Source organism: Triturus cristatus, chromosome 3_2 (genome assembly GCF_964204655.1).
Source record: "Triturus cristatus chromosome 3_2, aTriCri1.1, whole genome shotgun sequence".
NCBI classification, from domain to species: Eukaryota; Metazoa; Chordata; class Amphibia; order Caudata; family Salamandridae; genus Triturus; species Triturus cristatus.
In genome coordinates, this window is record NC_140584.1 from 440499589 (window position 1) to 440516524 (window position 16936).

Sequence of the window (16936 nt, forward strand, 5' to 3'; positions counted from 1 at the left end):
TCTTTGAACTTGTTTTTCACTACTTTGAAGGTACTTCTACTTGAACCACAACATTTTTGTCCAATATTTTTTTTAGGGTGTTTTGGCATTGGATTACATTTGCCAGAAGTGTCAGTGAGAGGCAGACATGCTCAGCCTCTGCTTTTTTCCACATTCTCAGAGAAAAGAATGTCTTTGGAGTAGTACACGTTAGAAATCTACAGGAAAAGCATCCGTTAGAATAAACAGTTACCCTCTTTTGGTAATATTCTTTCAAATGGATTATTCACAGATTCCTTACTGCTCTCCAAACTCCCCTTTTAAGTTAACAAGGTTATTAAATATGTGCTTATGAATATAGGTTTTATCTCAGTCCTCTGCTTCTTAGACTCCAAGAGGGGTTATATGAGACAACCACGCTTTCCTTTCCCACACGTTTCTTAACAACGCAGGCATAACAACGAATGTGTCTGAACCACGCATTCGATTTACAGCACAGGTTATTACAATGACTTGCCTTAGGGGGGTGCTGGACTTTGGAATAGTATAATTTACAATAACAACTCCAGTCCCCGCAGCACTTGGGAAATTGTTGGACTTTAAAGTTCAACGCCGCTTTACCTAACACATGTTTTTGTAACGACTTGTGTTGTAAATGGAATGTGTGGTTCAGATGCATTCGTTGTTTTTCCCACATTGCAAAGGCAATGCGCTGTTCGTCAGTATTTGCTGTTTCCCTGAAAGAGGACTCCAAAGAGACCTTGAGTAAACAAAATGAACTGATGTTCCAGCTCCCTAGGAGCTTTGTTCGCTGCACTGATGTAATTCCTGGTATCGTTGCAGTACTAGACATGATACTACCATATGTTGCCACGGACTGGCTATTGCTGAAATAAAAGTTAAGACCCACTTTGGCACTTGATGGGAAGGTTGACATAATGAATGTACAGCTGTTAGTCCAATAAATAATGTGTTTTTTACACATGTAATTCAAATTAAGATATTAGTCTAAAATGAAACTCTTGGTCCAGGGTCAATGAAGATAATAGTTTGAAAAATACTGATGAATCTTTGGCACATGCTGTGTGAATAAATTCAAAAGAAGTGTTCCTAATATTCAAATTGATGTTGTTTTTCTTCACCATTGTAGTAATATTAATTCAGGATAATTTTAGCACTTCTGTGTTTTCAGTCTCACCTGATGAATAGAAGACCTTACTGCCGAAACATTCGTTGAAAGAGTAGGGCTGATGTATAACCCAAGAATTGACAAGTGAGAGATGTTTAAAATGTTTTAAAAAAAGAATGTGATGATTTTCATTTTGACATAGAAGACTAATGCCAATTTGAGATTTAAGAAAACTTCTAATAATGTTTTTCTTCTCTTTTTCCCTGTGCCGCACATGAGCATGGACAACGTTAAGACCTGATGCTGGCTTGGGAAGCTGGCACTACACTAGAATCCAATTGGTCGAGCTGGTGAGAACTGTGATTGTAATTTTTTATTCCACAGCCTGGTTCAATAAGATCTAGTTCAATTCAGGAAGCCAAGCATTCCATTATGTTTGCTGTACAAAGTCCCATCATCAATAAAGAATTGCATTCCGCACCTACTTCCATTGTGTGTCTGGGTTCCTGAATCACTCTATGCCTATGCACATGGTCTTGTGGTTGTGCACCCTAAGGAGCTTAAGTAACCTAGTTACAGCCATTGATGCTGTAATCCATGTGTCAAATACAGGTCCAGATTTTCAGGATATCCGCATAGGATAAATATAATTGACCTAAATCTAAACACATTTATTATATATTCGAAAAGGTTGACATGGATCCAATCATTCTTGTCCTACATTGCATGCTGCGCTAGTATTCTGGGGTATAGACAAACATTGTATGGGGAATCTAGGAATGCAGCAGTACATTGCATGGGTGACTCTGGGCTTTGCAGGTTAATTGAACCATTGTTGCGTTATCATGTGTGCTGCATTGGTGTATTAGGAATGTTCAAGTAGACTGCACAGCTGCCTTGTAGATGTGGAGCCAACTTGATTCGACATTGGGATGTAAAAGTAAATGAGGTCCTGTGGATGTGGAGGTGGCTTGATTAAATGCCACTTTGCTAATCTGTGGAATAATTTGGATATCCTGGGAATTTGAATTGAAGTCCTTGAAATGCAGAACTATATTGTATGAGGTGTCCTTAGGGTGTGGAGGTACATCGCATGCCGATGTTCTGATTCTGTGGAGTTAATTTACATGAAGGTGCTGTTGTTGTGGTGTTTTTGTCTGGGGTAAGGGCTTCTGAAAGAATGTTTGATATGTGGCAGTACGTTTATGTTTGTCTTAGAGGATGTAGAGCTACTTAATTTTGTCCTGTGGATGTCAAGGTTTAAGGTATTGGTAAACTAGGGTCTGCTTAGAATTATTTGGAATTTTGCAAATGTAGGGGTGCATTGTATGGATTTCATGTTGAAAATGTGGGTATGTAGAAATATGGTGTTTGAGGCTGCAGGGGATTTGAAAAAGTATTCCTCCAGAAGTAAAGGTCTATTAAATGGATTTTCTGAAGGCATGGAAGGATATTACTTGCCCTTTCAGTAAAAGCCCTCTAGCACTGAATTAATATTTCTCTTCCTGAAGGTGATTTTCAGAGATGGTCCTTGTTTTTACTTCAGGACAACACACATTTTTTTCAAGCACTTCCCACAATCCTGGTGCTAGAGTTTGAGATTACTCACTTGTAACACCTTGCCCTGTGGTCCTTCCTCAAAAAGCAGTGGCTGCTGGTATAGTGGATCCCAGGTCTTCTTAGCGGTTTTGGTCTTCTTTTTGGCTAAGCAGGCACCGTTCTCGAGCAGGTAAACTTTAATGTAGGGAGCTAAACAAGTGAAACACAACGTATTAAATACTTTGTATATATTTATGCAAATTGATACTATGGCTGTGCTCTGTAGCATTAACTACTATGTCACTATCTGATCACTTGTCCCACTCTCAGGAAACTCCATTTGTCTCCTAATATAAACCAGTGGATATCTTTCCCCACTTATACTTGGCTTCCATTTAAGATATACGATACCTTCATCCCATATGTATCCTTCATCACATAACTTATCCTGGAAGAGGAAACATGCGCAATTGTACCCCTCTTATCCTCTCCAGGACCATCTTCCCTTCTTTTGCTTCCCCTTCAATCCAACCTAAACTCTTTCTCTCCTTCACTCCAAGTATTTCCAGTTCTACATTGTAACCTGAATCCCTCCAAACTCTACCATCGTCCCTGTGTATGCTTTCATCACTAAGGCCCCTCTTCAGAATCTGCACATCCTGTTCAATGGATTCTTTACCAATGAAACTATCCTTTCAGTAGACCTCCTTCAGCCTCAACTCTATCCTACGGGGTAATCCCCATACTTATTCTCACCTTAGTTTCACTGATACCACCAGTGTAAATGCTCTTAACCCATATCAAGCGGCAGCCACAAAACTAATCTCTAGCCCCAGGAATCTCATTACCTAAACCAACATTGAATCTGGAGTCCTCTTCAATGATTAGCTCCAACTCTAAACGTGCCTATCTTTCTAGGAGTTCCACAAATTTCTCCTCAATCCTTGGCATCACCACTGAATGCCTTAGTTCTACTGATGCCTCCAGTTGTAAATTACCTTAACCCATATCAAGCCACAAAACGGAACTGTTTCCCCAGGAATCACATTACCTAAACCACCGCGCTCCAACTCTGAATGTGCCTTTCTCACTAGCAGTTCCACAAATTCTTCCTCAATCCTAGGCATCTCCCCTGAACTCCCCTCACAATCACTTATGTAGAAGACTTCCTTTTCAAGTTCCATCTCCAGAGGCTCTCTTTGACTGGCTTTTTCCTTTTACTATCTCTTCTGTCCAACCTGTGTCCTAGTAAATTGTTTTCTTCTCCAAACCAAATTCCTGTCAATTAAGACTCTTGTATAACCTAAAAAACCAACCTCTAAATCTCCTTTTTATAGGATGGTTCTTTGGGTTGTACAAGACTTTCATCTGCAACACAAGTCTGTATTGTCTATATCTACTATAGATCCTTTAAACCTTTTCCTATAGATCTCCCTTTTGATCCTAAGGTTTCTTCCACTGAATCTATTGTTGAAACCCAAGTGCCTTTCCTTAGACCTCCAGCCTAACTCTTAACTCCTTCCCATGGATGCCCTGTCCAGCCCTCTTCCTATTCAGCAAAATGAAGTCTCAGATCTCACGCCCTCTCCCTTGGCTCTCCACTAGAATTCAACTTGGATGTGTCCCACAATCATGTTCTTCTGCCTTTTATATCCATTATATGCCTCCCTCTGCTCATGCTCTACTCGTGCTGGGGTTCTATTAAATTCACATTTTAAATGTCAAGTTATACATCAGTACTCACCAGGTATAGATTTGGACCCTGGCTTTGATGTTAGGCCTCTAGCCTCAATCACTTCTACCTCCAGTTGTCCATTCCGGTCAATCATCCCGATGTGTACATCTCCTGTGATCAAAAAGATTCCATCAGTATTAATCAATGAAATTACATATTTTAAAATTATGAATAGTAGTAAATTTGATTTGCATGACCATTCCAACAAAAAAACCACAATTCTACTCACAAAGTCTCCAGAAGATGCCCATGGAGGCAGCCATTGTGTGTCTCAATTTCAGGTAACGTTAGTACAGTACACTCACCTTAAATTCCCTCAATCGCTGTCAGCATCCAAAATAATGCAAAATGTTGCACAATATGCTCCATGCTTTCTGGGACATGGGAGCATGGCAATTAAATGAAGATGGGCTTTGAGATCAAGTTAGACTGATCCCATCTTGCATAATCAATTCAGATGCAAGATACAATACAAGGGAAAGCTGTCATACAACACTGGATCTTTACTTCAGAAAGCAACCGATCTACTAATTGACCTTTTTACGTATGTTTAACAAGTAGCACATATCAATTAGGGGGAAAAGGGGAACAACTTGCCCACAGTCGCTCAAGACCGTTTGAATGTGTATGCATTTAATTTTCATTATCCTATTAAATATTTTACAAAAAGATAAATGTTGAACCTTTAATAGCAGCTTCAGGTTGAATAAAACTAAGTGGCTCAAGGTAATACTATTTCGTATTATAAATCAAAAGCCTGTTTTGTTTCTATCATGGCTTGGAAAGGAGCCGACACCCCATTGCTTCATCTGCACTGGTTTTAAAGGACTTGCTCAACAGAAGGTAGGTGTGACTGGTCGGCGAGCGAAGCATTGCATTATGTTGGGCGTGGTGTTGAATATCCTGTGGCTGGTGTATATTTCCATGTCAATGAACGATGCTGCCCTTTAGTTTCAAATGAGGTGGTTTAGGTTCCTAATGACGTGTAGTTGCTGTCCTCAGTCTTGATTTCTCTCAGATCTCTACACTAGAGAATATGATCCAGCCAGGATTAAGTCAGAAAGACCAGAAGGTGATATTCTTGTTGATTTCTTATGTTTTGGGATGATTTTATAACAACACATTTGGTCACGCTATACTGATGTCTTTTTTTTCCTTCGAAATTGTCCTTTTTGATGTGACTTGGTCACAGCCAGCAAGGCTTTAGTTGTCTCCCTTACCACACATGTTTTGAGTAGATGTGCATTTTGTTGAGAAGTCAGCTCTCGTGGTGCCTAGACCCCTTAATGTTAGATAAGCTATCTGTATATCCGTGTATCCCTGCTTTTGCCTCCTGGTCCTAATGTGTATTTTCACTTATGGGTAACATTTGCTTCTTGTTGGAGAACAGTGGTAACACTGCCTCTCTGCAGATGAACAGTGTCATGATTTCATAACATGAGCTTACAGTGATGGTCTGCCTTGAGGAAGAGAAGGGCTGATAAGTAGGTTTGTACGATTCCTACTATTTCAGTAATATTGTTCATTTGAGCAACATAAGCATCAAAACTATGTAAGACTGAGTCCGTGCATACCATCAGAATATGTTTATCTGAATCCTGGTTAGCTCACAATGAGCCCTCTAAACCTTACTAGGTACCGGATGGTTACTGCAGCCTTACAACTTGATTCAGATTCTACCCTTTCCTTAATAACTCAGGCATGCCCAAAGGGAGACACAAGAAGTAGTCAAATTGGCATGTCAAACATTTATTGAAGCAATTGTACTCTTATGTAAAATATGTGCACTGCGATAATAAATAGAATGGAGCAAAACAATGTTGCCAACATTACAAGAATGGTGAACAGAATTAATAATTCAACCATTGTGCTTTTGCATTGGATTATATGGATACATATAATTGCACTCCTACCTAGTGCTGCCTAGCCTATAAAGCATAGGGTGTGCAGATCTGCCAGAATGCCCCAGAGTCATCTAACTACCCATTTACCTGAGGGTATGTGTCATCTTGGAGCCGTTGTTTGGTGTAGAGCAGGCCACCGTCTTTCTCAGGATGTTAAAAGGATTCAGGTGGGCTGGAATTCTGGCATGGGAGACCTCGACAGTGCCAGGGAATATGACTTGAGAACGAAAGACCTTCGTCCTCCAGATGCCAATCAACTCCTTATCTCTTTTGTTAAACCCTTTAAACCAGTTGCTTCCTCCTCCATCTCTAGATGGGTCAAATGTGTAATGAATCTAGCTGGAATTGATCTTTCTAAGTTCCAAGCTCATTCTCTCAGAGGTGCTATGGCAAGCAAATCCTTCTGGTCCGGAGGAAAGTTGGATGATATTCTTAAAGCAGCAGATTGGTCTAATGCCTCAACCTTCGCTCACCACTACTGTAAACCTATTGAACACATGTCGGATGTAGTACTTCATGGCTACCAACATGCATAATGTAGCCTCCGGTCTTGTAATGAAATTGCGATTCTCCTATTAACATGACTAGAGAATCTGGATTTCATTAAAGACACGGAGGCTATCATTATCCCTCCCTTTTGCTCCACTCCCTTGGTTGGTATATTTGTTGAACTATGTACTTTAAGCTATGTACTTTCATGATGTTCTTGAAGCTATGTTTTTTTGATGATGTTTACCTGTTTTGCATATCAACTGTGACCTTTGTATTATATTACCCTTTCTACATCCGATCTCTCTTTCCTTTCAGATATTTCTTCATAATCATCTATCCTTCAGCCTTCCTTTCTTCGGACTCGTCGCTACCTACAATTTCAAGACCAAGTTGGACCACACTTCTGAACTTATTTTTCTTATTTGCATTTAAAAGAGGCAGTCTGTTTGTGTCTCATGCCATTTGTATCCTGGGCACTACATTCTAGAACTGTTTTCTTTCTTTGTGATGTAGTGCGGCTGTCTGTGACTGCATTAAAAGGATTAATGCATAATGATAGCCTCCGTGTCTTTAATGAAATCCAGATTCTCTAGTCATGTTAATAGGAGAATCGCAATTTACGATTACTCGTAAATCTGGAAATGTGTCTCATTCCATGGGTGTTGCGTGGGAACACCAACAGTAACACACACGGAACGCCCCTTCCAAGCAAAGTGCTGCGTGTGAAGGTGCCATATTTACAAGGGGAGGAAAAGTCACGCAGGGTTTCTTTTCCTCTCCTTGTAAATATGGAGAACTGAAATGCGCCTCCAGTACGTCACAAAAAGTGACGTACTGGTGGCGCAGGGGGCTTGTAAATCTGCTCCATCGTGTTTAAGGAGTTGAATGAAAACTGGCATCACTTTGCATTATGCAGTATATTTAAAGGTAAACCGCCACCTCAAAATGCTGAACACATTTGACCATTGTGTTGTTTTTGTATATAGAATTATAATGTTAATTAAATATGCAAGAATTGGAAACAGATACTTTCAAAGTAAATGAAAACAGAAATCAAAAAGTAGTAAGATATATCAGAACAAAGATGTTGGTGCTTAATTAGGGGTAGTGGCACTTTTTATTAAATTCTGATTTGCACATTAAGGAAAGAATTTTTTTGTAAAGGTGATTAGAACTATGCAATTAAAGCTTCACAAAAATGTGTTTTGACTTCTGTTTTCAATTTAGTGAAGTCTGGATGAGTTCGGCTGAAGGTGGGGAGCATTAGCCCCCAGAAGGGGATGGGGTACCAGGAAAGACAGTAATGAGGGTTTGTGTGTGGGTCACTGATTCATACTCCGACTGGATGGACAGTCTTTCATCCTTCCAAAGCTGAAAAAATACGTACCCTTAAATGTAGTAAGATTCGCATCGAGGTTTAAAGTTCAAAGAGTCAGTTAAGTTTGAGGGTCACATTGCAATAAAAAGCATTGCCCAAGCTAAGAAAATGTCATCTTCCTTTTGCCCCTGATGGATAAAATAACACCATCTCCCTGGGTAAAATGACATAAATACAAACACTTGAAAGGTTGACAGCTGTATGTTGTGCAACATATACTTGTTGCCTTTCCTCTAAGCATTGTCATTACTTTACTTCCTACTTTGGAGTCGCAGCGGAGGCATCAAAGATTATTGGACGTAGGGTCTGAATTCTTTCTCACCCAATTTACCAGCATTAGTGCACGCTGCAAGGCAAGGCGAGAAATGGAAATGTTGCTAGATAAGGGAGCTGAGGTGTTATGAGTTGTAAGTTTTGTAGGTGTTAAGTGGTCCCCTCCCCCCAAAAAAATCTTTGCAGGCCCCTCACTTTGCACATTTTGTTTATTCACAGTCAGGTGCCACCCTGCATATCTTCCTCCTCTCCTTTGCAGCTAGAGTTACTACATTTTAATGTGAGCGCTGCATAAAACATCATTGATTACGCCGGGACTTTGGCTGTCCGATTTGAATATAGTCTTAGAGATTAACCTCTGAAGGTGCGAATTTATTAGTTCCTGCAGATGCGGCTCTAACATCAAACCACAAGTTAAATTTGGCTTGAGGACGCTCTTGAAGTCTTTTTTTGGAGCTACAGATTGCTAATACAATTCTGATAGATACGTAATAGTGAATGCTAAGGACTCCCTTTCTAATAAAGTAACGTTTGTTCCGTATGGTGTGGGATGAAACACGTTGGCTGTCTCTTTGTGTGCCTTATAAGTGAAACGACTATTAAAAGAAAGAATGTGAACAATATTTAAGATAATGCAAAAAAAAAGTGCAAGAACACGTGCAGTCGTATGGAGGACTAAAAGAAAAACATAATTCTCTGATGTAAGCTGGGTAGGGCACGAGTTGGGGGACACGCGGGTGGACGGCGTCCCCCCACTTTTTTCACAGGGTGAACGCCGTCCACCTTGCCAAGATTTTGGGCCCCACTGAATAATGTGCTGAACTCGTCCTGGTGTAATTTCCAAACACCGGGACACTTTCAGCAGTGCCTGCACGTTGTCTGCTTTCCATCTGCAACAAGCAACAATGTGCAGGTGGGGACTGGGCTTTCTTATTTAAGACTCCAGCTGGGCCCAAAACAAAGGCCAAATTTGAGGGGTCATCAGGCCTCCTTTTGTTAGAGTCTCTTGGCTGGGAGCAGTCTGGAGCCTCACACCTGATGCAAATGAAGCGGAGGGGAAACAAAGGCTCACACCTTGTTAGCTCTTCACACTTACTTAAGAGAGGCAGTTTTTCACTTTGTTCAGTCCCTGTTTAGGAGAAATGCATGCACTGTAAGAATATCAGATGTGTTGGCCTTTCCCAGTATTTACACAAAGCAAATTGCATTTATATAGCGCTTACTTCCCCTGAGGAGGCGTTGAAATAATTTAAGTACCACTATTTTTCTTGCATAGCCCTACTCATTCCAAGGCAGGGTGTCAGAGTGCTTTACATCAACACGTGCATATTACATGTACAATAAAGTATATACGTTTGTAAATTAATGTACAGGATGTGTTATACAAAACTGGGGGATTGCAAGGTGTAGAAGTCACATATCATCTTCCATAGCTCGCTGTGCTTGTATCTTCACAATGCGCTCAAACGTACTCATGATAGACCTGCTAAACATATATGTGATGGCTTTAGATCTAATGTCACTTCTTATGATGCCACTTCCTGTAAATTTGTGGCTTGTGATGCCACTTTCTATAATGTCAATTCCTGTGATGCCATGTGTGATGGTGTGCGCCGTATGTCGTGAGTCGTGATGTGCACCGTGATGTTGTGCGCCGTGAAGTTGTGCGCAATGATGTTGCGTGCTGCGATATCACTTGCATACTGCCAAACTAGGTCAGTCCCTCCATTTCTTTTTTAAGACTTATGTCCTGAAGCTGGGGAACAACACAAGTCGTTGACTCAAAAGAAAGGTAAAGGAGCTATGCTCCACGGGAGGGACAAACACAAGAAGATGAAGAAAAACCATTGTATAAGAAGCAAACAAAAGAGACCAATGATGAGCAATTGGCTGACGCAAAGCCCACTCGGAGTGTTGTTTTTTCACACAATATGTTATCCTAAAAGGCTGAGTGTGCACGAGATTTAAAATCCCTCACTCTTGCAGGACGAGCTTCACCTGGAGCTGCTTTCATTTATGCACAGTATAACACAGCTTTCATTTCTAATAGCAGCCACCAGAGGGGTGTATAGCTCCATTTTTCTCCAGGCGGCTTAAAGACTCGTAAGAAATTGCTACAGTTGATAAAGTGAAGCTGGTGCCAACCATCGACTCAGCTAGTCCTGCAGTGCACAGGCTACATCTTTCACACACACCGATTTCGTATTTTCATTATTCTTTGACGTGACCGAGTCACTGTACTGTTGAAGGCCCGCACTTGCTACTGAAGCATGGCCTGTGTACAGAGTGCACGAAGAAGGCAAGAAGCCAATGCGACTTTAAGCACACATCCATACAATAATATCCAACACCCAGGGATCCGCAAAAATATCTCTTCTGAACTACAATGCCACAAATGGCAGTAGCAAAAAAGAGAGAACCCGAATTTCTTGCAAATTACAGTATCCATGGCGGTGTAGGGGTCGGGGCCCAAGGCCACTATGCAATATCAGTGACCACACAGACACAGTATGAACGGTGTCAAGAACTGGCCCAGGGAACTTGCGCCCGGCCCCTTGTATTGACAGAGTCAGATGTCCTGTGACACCTGTGATGGATGGGTTTGGGATGAGTGTGGAAGCCAGCCCTGAGGGAGTGGCTGACGGAAGCACATCACTTCTAAACACTACAACGCGACTAGCCAATCACTACATCCCACCCAAACTTTATTAAAAATGGGACAAGTCCAACCTGTGGGAGAGATCAAAATAACAAAACAACAACTCCACTGAGTCCATTAAAGTTGCTGGTAGGACAAGATATGTCAACAATTGCAGCTGGGAGCAAAAGTCATCAGGGCACGCCTCTGCCGTTTTATCCAGACTACTCTAGGCACGAATAGCAGTATAAATGAAGTCTGGATTTGTCGCTCGCCAGTCCAATTTGTTACAGTCTACCTGGGCACTGTGGGTCCTGTCCCACCTGGTCTCTCTGTGTGGAAGACTTTTTACAATGTTCGCTGTGAGGGTGCATTTGGAGCAATAGCAAAGTCTGTTATTGAAACGTCTTCAAAGGCGCCCTGACTCCATGGCTTGTAATTCTCCAAAGATAGATGACGTACCAGCAACTGTAGAAGATTCCACCTCAGATGCTGCTGTGCTTCCAGCTGCTCGATGGTGGAGCAACTCCTAGCTTCCATCTCTCACCAGGATTCCCCTTACTTACCAAGAATCCCCTCTCACGGAAATCCCCTGAGGTCCTCTTCACTGGGCTTCCACAGGATTGTGTGGACTACGCTCTGTGTCTCCAACGCCATACTATAGGCCCATGGAGGAATCGCTACGAGTCCCACCTTCAAGTCACTCGCTCTGCCTCACGGGTAGTTGTTTCCAGGTCGAGGTACTCCTGCCATCCAGACTCTGGTGCGCCGGAATTGACTGGGCTGTCTTTGGGGTAGCCAGACTAGGTCCGACACTTTCATGCTTCCTGGTACCAACTGGGGATCTTCTGCTGCAGATGCATCTCTCGTGTTGGGATTCCTCTTTCACCGGAAATCCCTGGGGCCCTGGCCCGTGGATTGCCACTGGCTGGTGTGGATTGCTCGGCTCCTCTTTTTGGCCCCACAACCACGGTCACTTAGGAAGTGCAAACAGGACCACCACCAAGTCTCATGTGCAACCGCAAAGGTGGATGGTACAAATGGTCCAACTTGCTCTATACCTCAGGCTTTAGGTTCACTTGGTCTAACTTAAGATTTCTAGGCGGCCAGCCTCAAACAGTGCTAAAGATGCCTCACTGCCCTCTGGGTGTTTCATAGGTAGAGTGCTCCACTCTAGATGTCCAAAGCTCCTGCTATGGTCTTGGGGATGAACTTCATTTCAATAACACTCACAGTTCTTATTTCGTACTTTGTGGTGTGCCAGGTGTCTACTATACGTCATTATCTTCTTCTTTTCTTCTTCCTCGTTTTGTAAACTTGTGGCCTTGTGCCACTTCTACGCTTTCATCTTCTTCTTCTTCGCGATGCGGTCTGATGCCATCTTGATGTACTCTTCTTTCTTTTGACCAGGCCTCTCAATGTGACACGCACTTCACACGGGTCTCCATGGCTGTGTCCTACCCCTAGGACTGAGCCTTCTTCTTGTCCACTGACCAGACCTCTCGTCGTGACCTTCTTCTTTTCACGACCTCTCACAGGTCTTCTTCTTGGGACTTTCACTGGCCTTATCTTTGTCGACCTCTCACAGGTCTCCTCGTCGACCTCTCACAGGTCTCCTCATCAACCTCTCACAGGTCACTTCTTTGACCTCGCACAGGTCTCTTTGTCGACCTCTCACAGGTCTCTTTGTCAATCTCTTACAGGTCTCTTTGTTGACCTCTCACAGGTCTCCTCGTCGATCTCTCACAGGTCTCTTTGTTGACCTCTCACAGGTCTCTGCATCGACCACCCACAGGTTTCTTCGTCGACTTCTCACAGGTCTCCTCTTCACTTGATGATGCACCCCTTGTGCCTCCTGGCTACACCGTCATGGCACTTTCTTCTTTCTCGACTCAGGCAGGCTTCGCAGGTTCTGTCACACCTTGTGACAACATGTGCCCTCTTCCTCGCAGGGCTCTCCTGCGCTCATGCCCGTACTGTCATCTTCTAGTGCGATTTTCGGTGCGTTTTTGACTTTGCACCCTCTGTCCTTCACTTGAGGGTGCTCCTTCTGCTGGTGTCTTGCTCACCGGGTTCCTCCTCTTGGGGTGGCATCCTTTCACCATGGGGCGTGCATGCAGCGCACATTCTTCTATTCTTCGTGGACTTGCTGCCTGAGGCTTTGCTACTTAACTCTCTTTGCCATCAGTGGACTCTTGGCAGCATCCTTGACTGACAGCCTTGAGCTTCTTGGGGTTCTTTGTGGGGGAACAGATGCCCCCCCCCCCCCAAACGATGAGCAGGTCACTGGAGGCATGTGGCACTGTCTAGGCTAGTTTTTTTTGTGTGGTGCCTGGGAGACATGTCCAGTCTTTATTCATGTCAACTCTTGCTGTGGGTGCTGCCCCTAAGTCCACTGCAGACCACGGCAGCCTTCTTTGCGCTGCGGGCCATTCTCTATATGGGTGCAGTAACCACCCATGACCATTAGGTGGCACTACATTACCATCTAGAAGCCCCACAGCTTTTCTTCTTCATCATAGGTCTCGTTCATATTTTCTTTGTAACAGGCACCTCCCAGGTGCGTGGCGGTTCCACACAAAACCACATGTCGCACAAAACTGCATGTCGGGCCGTTTCACTTTGCACAGGACCCTTGCCACTGTCTTGGCAGGTCAGGGTGCCTCTAGGTGATGCAGCCACCACTTTTCTTGCCCTGCCTGCTCTTTTCACGGGTACCAGCCACACTGCTCAAGCTGATGCAGGCTTCTCTAGCCGAGGTATGGTGCTGGGAGGCGACATGCACTCGTAGGGGCGGCAGAGCCAATCTCCTCTTCTCTTCCCAAACCGTGGCAATCTCTCAGATCCTGCTGGCCACACCTCCTGTTTCAGCCAGTGAGAGGCTGCAGATGGCCACGGGCAAGATAGCTTCTCACCATGTCACTGCGCCTCCTCCAAGCACCGTACGGTGGTGAAGTCACAACTGTAGCCCCCGTTGGGGCCATCACATGCCGCCTCTCCAGCAAGCACCAAGAGTTGTCACATTGGCAAACGGCTCTCCTCCTCACTCGCCAGGACAGATGGTGGCATCCCAGGGCATCCCACAGACGCCCACACAGATATGGGGGTAGCGATACTCTCACTGCGCTGGTGCTGCTCTATGTTCACTTCGCCCTCGACCTTTTCACAAGGGTAGCAATGTTCTGGGCCTCCTGCCCACCTGATCGCACTACCCCTTCTCGACACTTATTTGGAGCACATCAGATGTGCAAAACAGGGATCTTTCGCTCCTCTGCAGATAGCCCACGTCCAAACGCCTGACTCTTGGACGGCGCCCTGTCTTCTCACGCTACCACTATAGTGGAGGGCACCGCTCACCTCTAGCAGCATTGATCGATGGAATGGAAGTGCCTTGAGCTTGGCCGTGGCTGCGACGACACATTCTTTTACTGCATTGACACTACGAGGCCGGTTCATACTTCTGCTGCCCGTGGGGCATCATCATGCCGGGGCATCTGCATGCAGGCGGCTGCAAGGCCTCACCGGGGGATCACGGTGTCTGCTCAGGGTGGCCTTCTTCTTGCCTTGCGCTGCCTCAGCCACCTTCTTACTGGCTGCATGCCTGGGGTAGCCTTATTCCTGGCCTGCACACTCCTCCCCATGACAAATCATCGAATGGCTGACACGCCACACGCGGGACTCGAACCCCTAGTCACCAGGGTAGGGGTTGGAGCCCTAGATCCCCATGCAATATCAATGTCCACACAAACACTCTGGGTACGGTATCTAGAACTGGCCCAGGGTACATGCGCCTGGCCCCTTTTATCGGCCATGACACATGTCCTGTGCCACCTGTGATGGATGGGTGTGGGGAGAGCGTGGAATCCAGCGCTCAGGGAGTAGCTGGTGGAAGCACATCACTTCTAAACACTAAAACGTGACCAGCCGCTCTCTACAGGCGGGATCCATTTGAGGTAGAGTGAAAATTTCATTCACACTGCAAATGAATCGATTTCATCTGGTCAACAAAAAATGTGCTTTAGCCAGTGGTCGAAGTGAATTTTAAAAAAGTATGGGAACTGTGGTCCTGAGCACACATAGTGGCATGGTCAGTGAGTGTTGGGGTGGAGTTAGATGAATAACTAAAAAGAAAAAGTATTTTGCAACTATATTGTTGGACTTTCACGTAGAGGCAACTGTATGTAGAATATATTGCACACATCTTAAGTGAAATACAAATGCAAGTTAAATTGATCTGCACAGTGTGATTATTCTTGCCCAAAAAGTATGGGAACGGTTTTGATAAAAGTAAAAAAAAGCTTGGGAACGTCATTTCCCATATATCCCACCCACTTCAACCTCTACTTTATGCCAAAGCTATCGACTTGGCTTGTGGAACCACAACATCTCGAGGAAACCGGGACAGTCCTCAAATACAAAAATAGGACTACACTTTTGAATCCACTGAGGGACACAGAATAACGTAATTAACAGCGGTAAAATACAGAAAACACAGATAAGGAGACACTAAAGGGAACTAAATGCAACTTGTACATACACACTATCATCTGTGTCAAATACACTGCTTTCTTCTAGGGTAGGGTGGCCAGATTTTAAGAACCAAAAACTGGGACACTCCAGAAATAAAAGTAGGACTAAAGCCTCACCGACCTTGAGGTGGCATGCTTCATCATCGGCTTCCTCCTTTCACATGTTTGTCACATTGGGCTTGATTTGAAGCCTTGCTCTACTCGATTGTGGGGGCTGTAAGTGGTGGACCTACATTATCTAATTGTGGGCCACCTTCACGGATACCATAAGTTTAAAAATCGTTTTTCTTTCACTGGTACTCATCAGAACGATTACTTATAAATGTCCTGATGAATGCCCCAAAACCCTTGATAGGGTCATAAGATAAGCAGAAACATTAAAAATATAGTAGGATGACAATGGTCTAGAGCAATGCTGGCACATACACAATTTCGAGAAAGTACTTGTAACATATATAAGTACAGGTGTGCTCAATGAAGACAAAAAACACTGTCATCCAGATAGAGTCAAGTACAGGGAAAATTCCCATATACATAGAATATCTAAGAAATGTCCAGAGCACCACCACAATCAAAAGTAGAGGGTCCGTCACTTTAGCAGGTCCGTTCACATAGAGTCAACTTCGATGAGCAAAAGATAAACACAGAAAAGCTGGTGATTCCATTAGTTTTTATTCCGTGTACAAGAAAACTAACAGCCGACATGTGTTTCGTCGCACTAGACGTAAAGACGATTCATCCAAATGGGAATTGCAAAGGAGCCTGGAGCCCCGAGGACTAAGAGTAAGATAATCTCAATCACAGTTAGAGAGACAAGCAAGGTCAGAGCACGATACAATAAGAAAATAGATTGCCGGGACCTTGAGAAGTCCAAGGCATTTCTGAAGCTAAGTGTAGCGAACGCTGGACGCCCTGGGTTGCGCGTACCAATCTAGTTGGACGAATGGAATCATCAACTTTTCTGTGTTTATCTTTTGCTCATCGAAGTTGACTCTACGTGAATGGACCCGCTAAGGTGACGGACCCTCTACTTTTGATTGTGGTGGTGCTCTGGACATTTCTTAGATATAAGCAGAAACATGTTTACCCGTTTTATTTTAAATAGGGTTGAAGGTTTTCACTTCCCCCTTTTTCTGACTGCTTATTGGGGCCACCTAATAAAGTACTTAGTCCACCAGAAGATAATGTTATTTCCCTAGTCCCATGACTGCAAATCCCACACACATCTACCTTTCAAAGCGATACCACTCAGACCCAAAAAATGCTCCTGAGAGCTCCTTCCATCACCTCCCTGTTGGGCGAGGCAAGGAAGTTGTAGCCTTCACCATTGAACTAGGTTT

At 43.8% G+C, this 16936-nt stretch overlaps 1 protein-coding gene across 1 annotated transcript in view; it reads right to left on the bottom strand.

Annotated features, from left to right (window-relative positions):
- RIMS3 (regulating synaptic membrane exocytosis 3) overlaps positions 1–16936 on the bottom strand; it is a 531625-nt gene that overhangs the window by 22355 nt on the left and 492334 nt on the right. The window contains exons 5-6 of the mRNA XM_085648027.1: positions 4392–4493; positions 2718–2857 (exon numbers count right to left, since the gene is read on the bottom strand). Coding sequence (XP_085504153.1) covers positions 2718–2857; positions 4392–4493 — 242 coding nt within the window. The remainder of the gene's footprint in view (positions 1–2717; positions 2858–4391; positions 4494–16936) is intronic.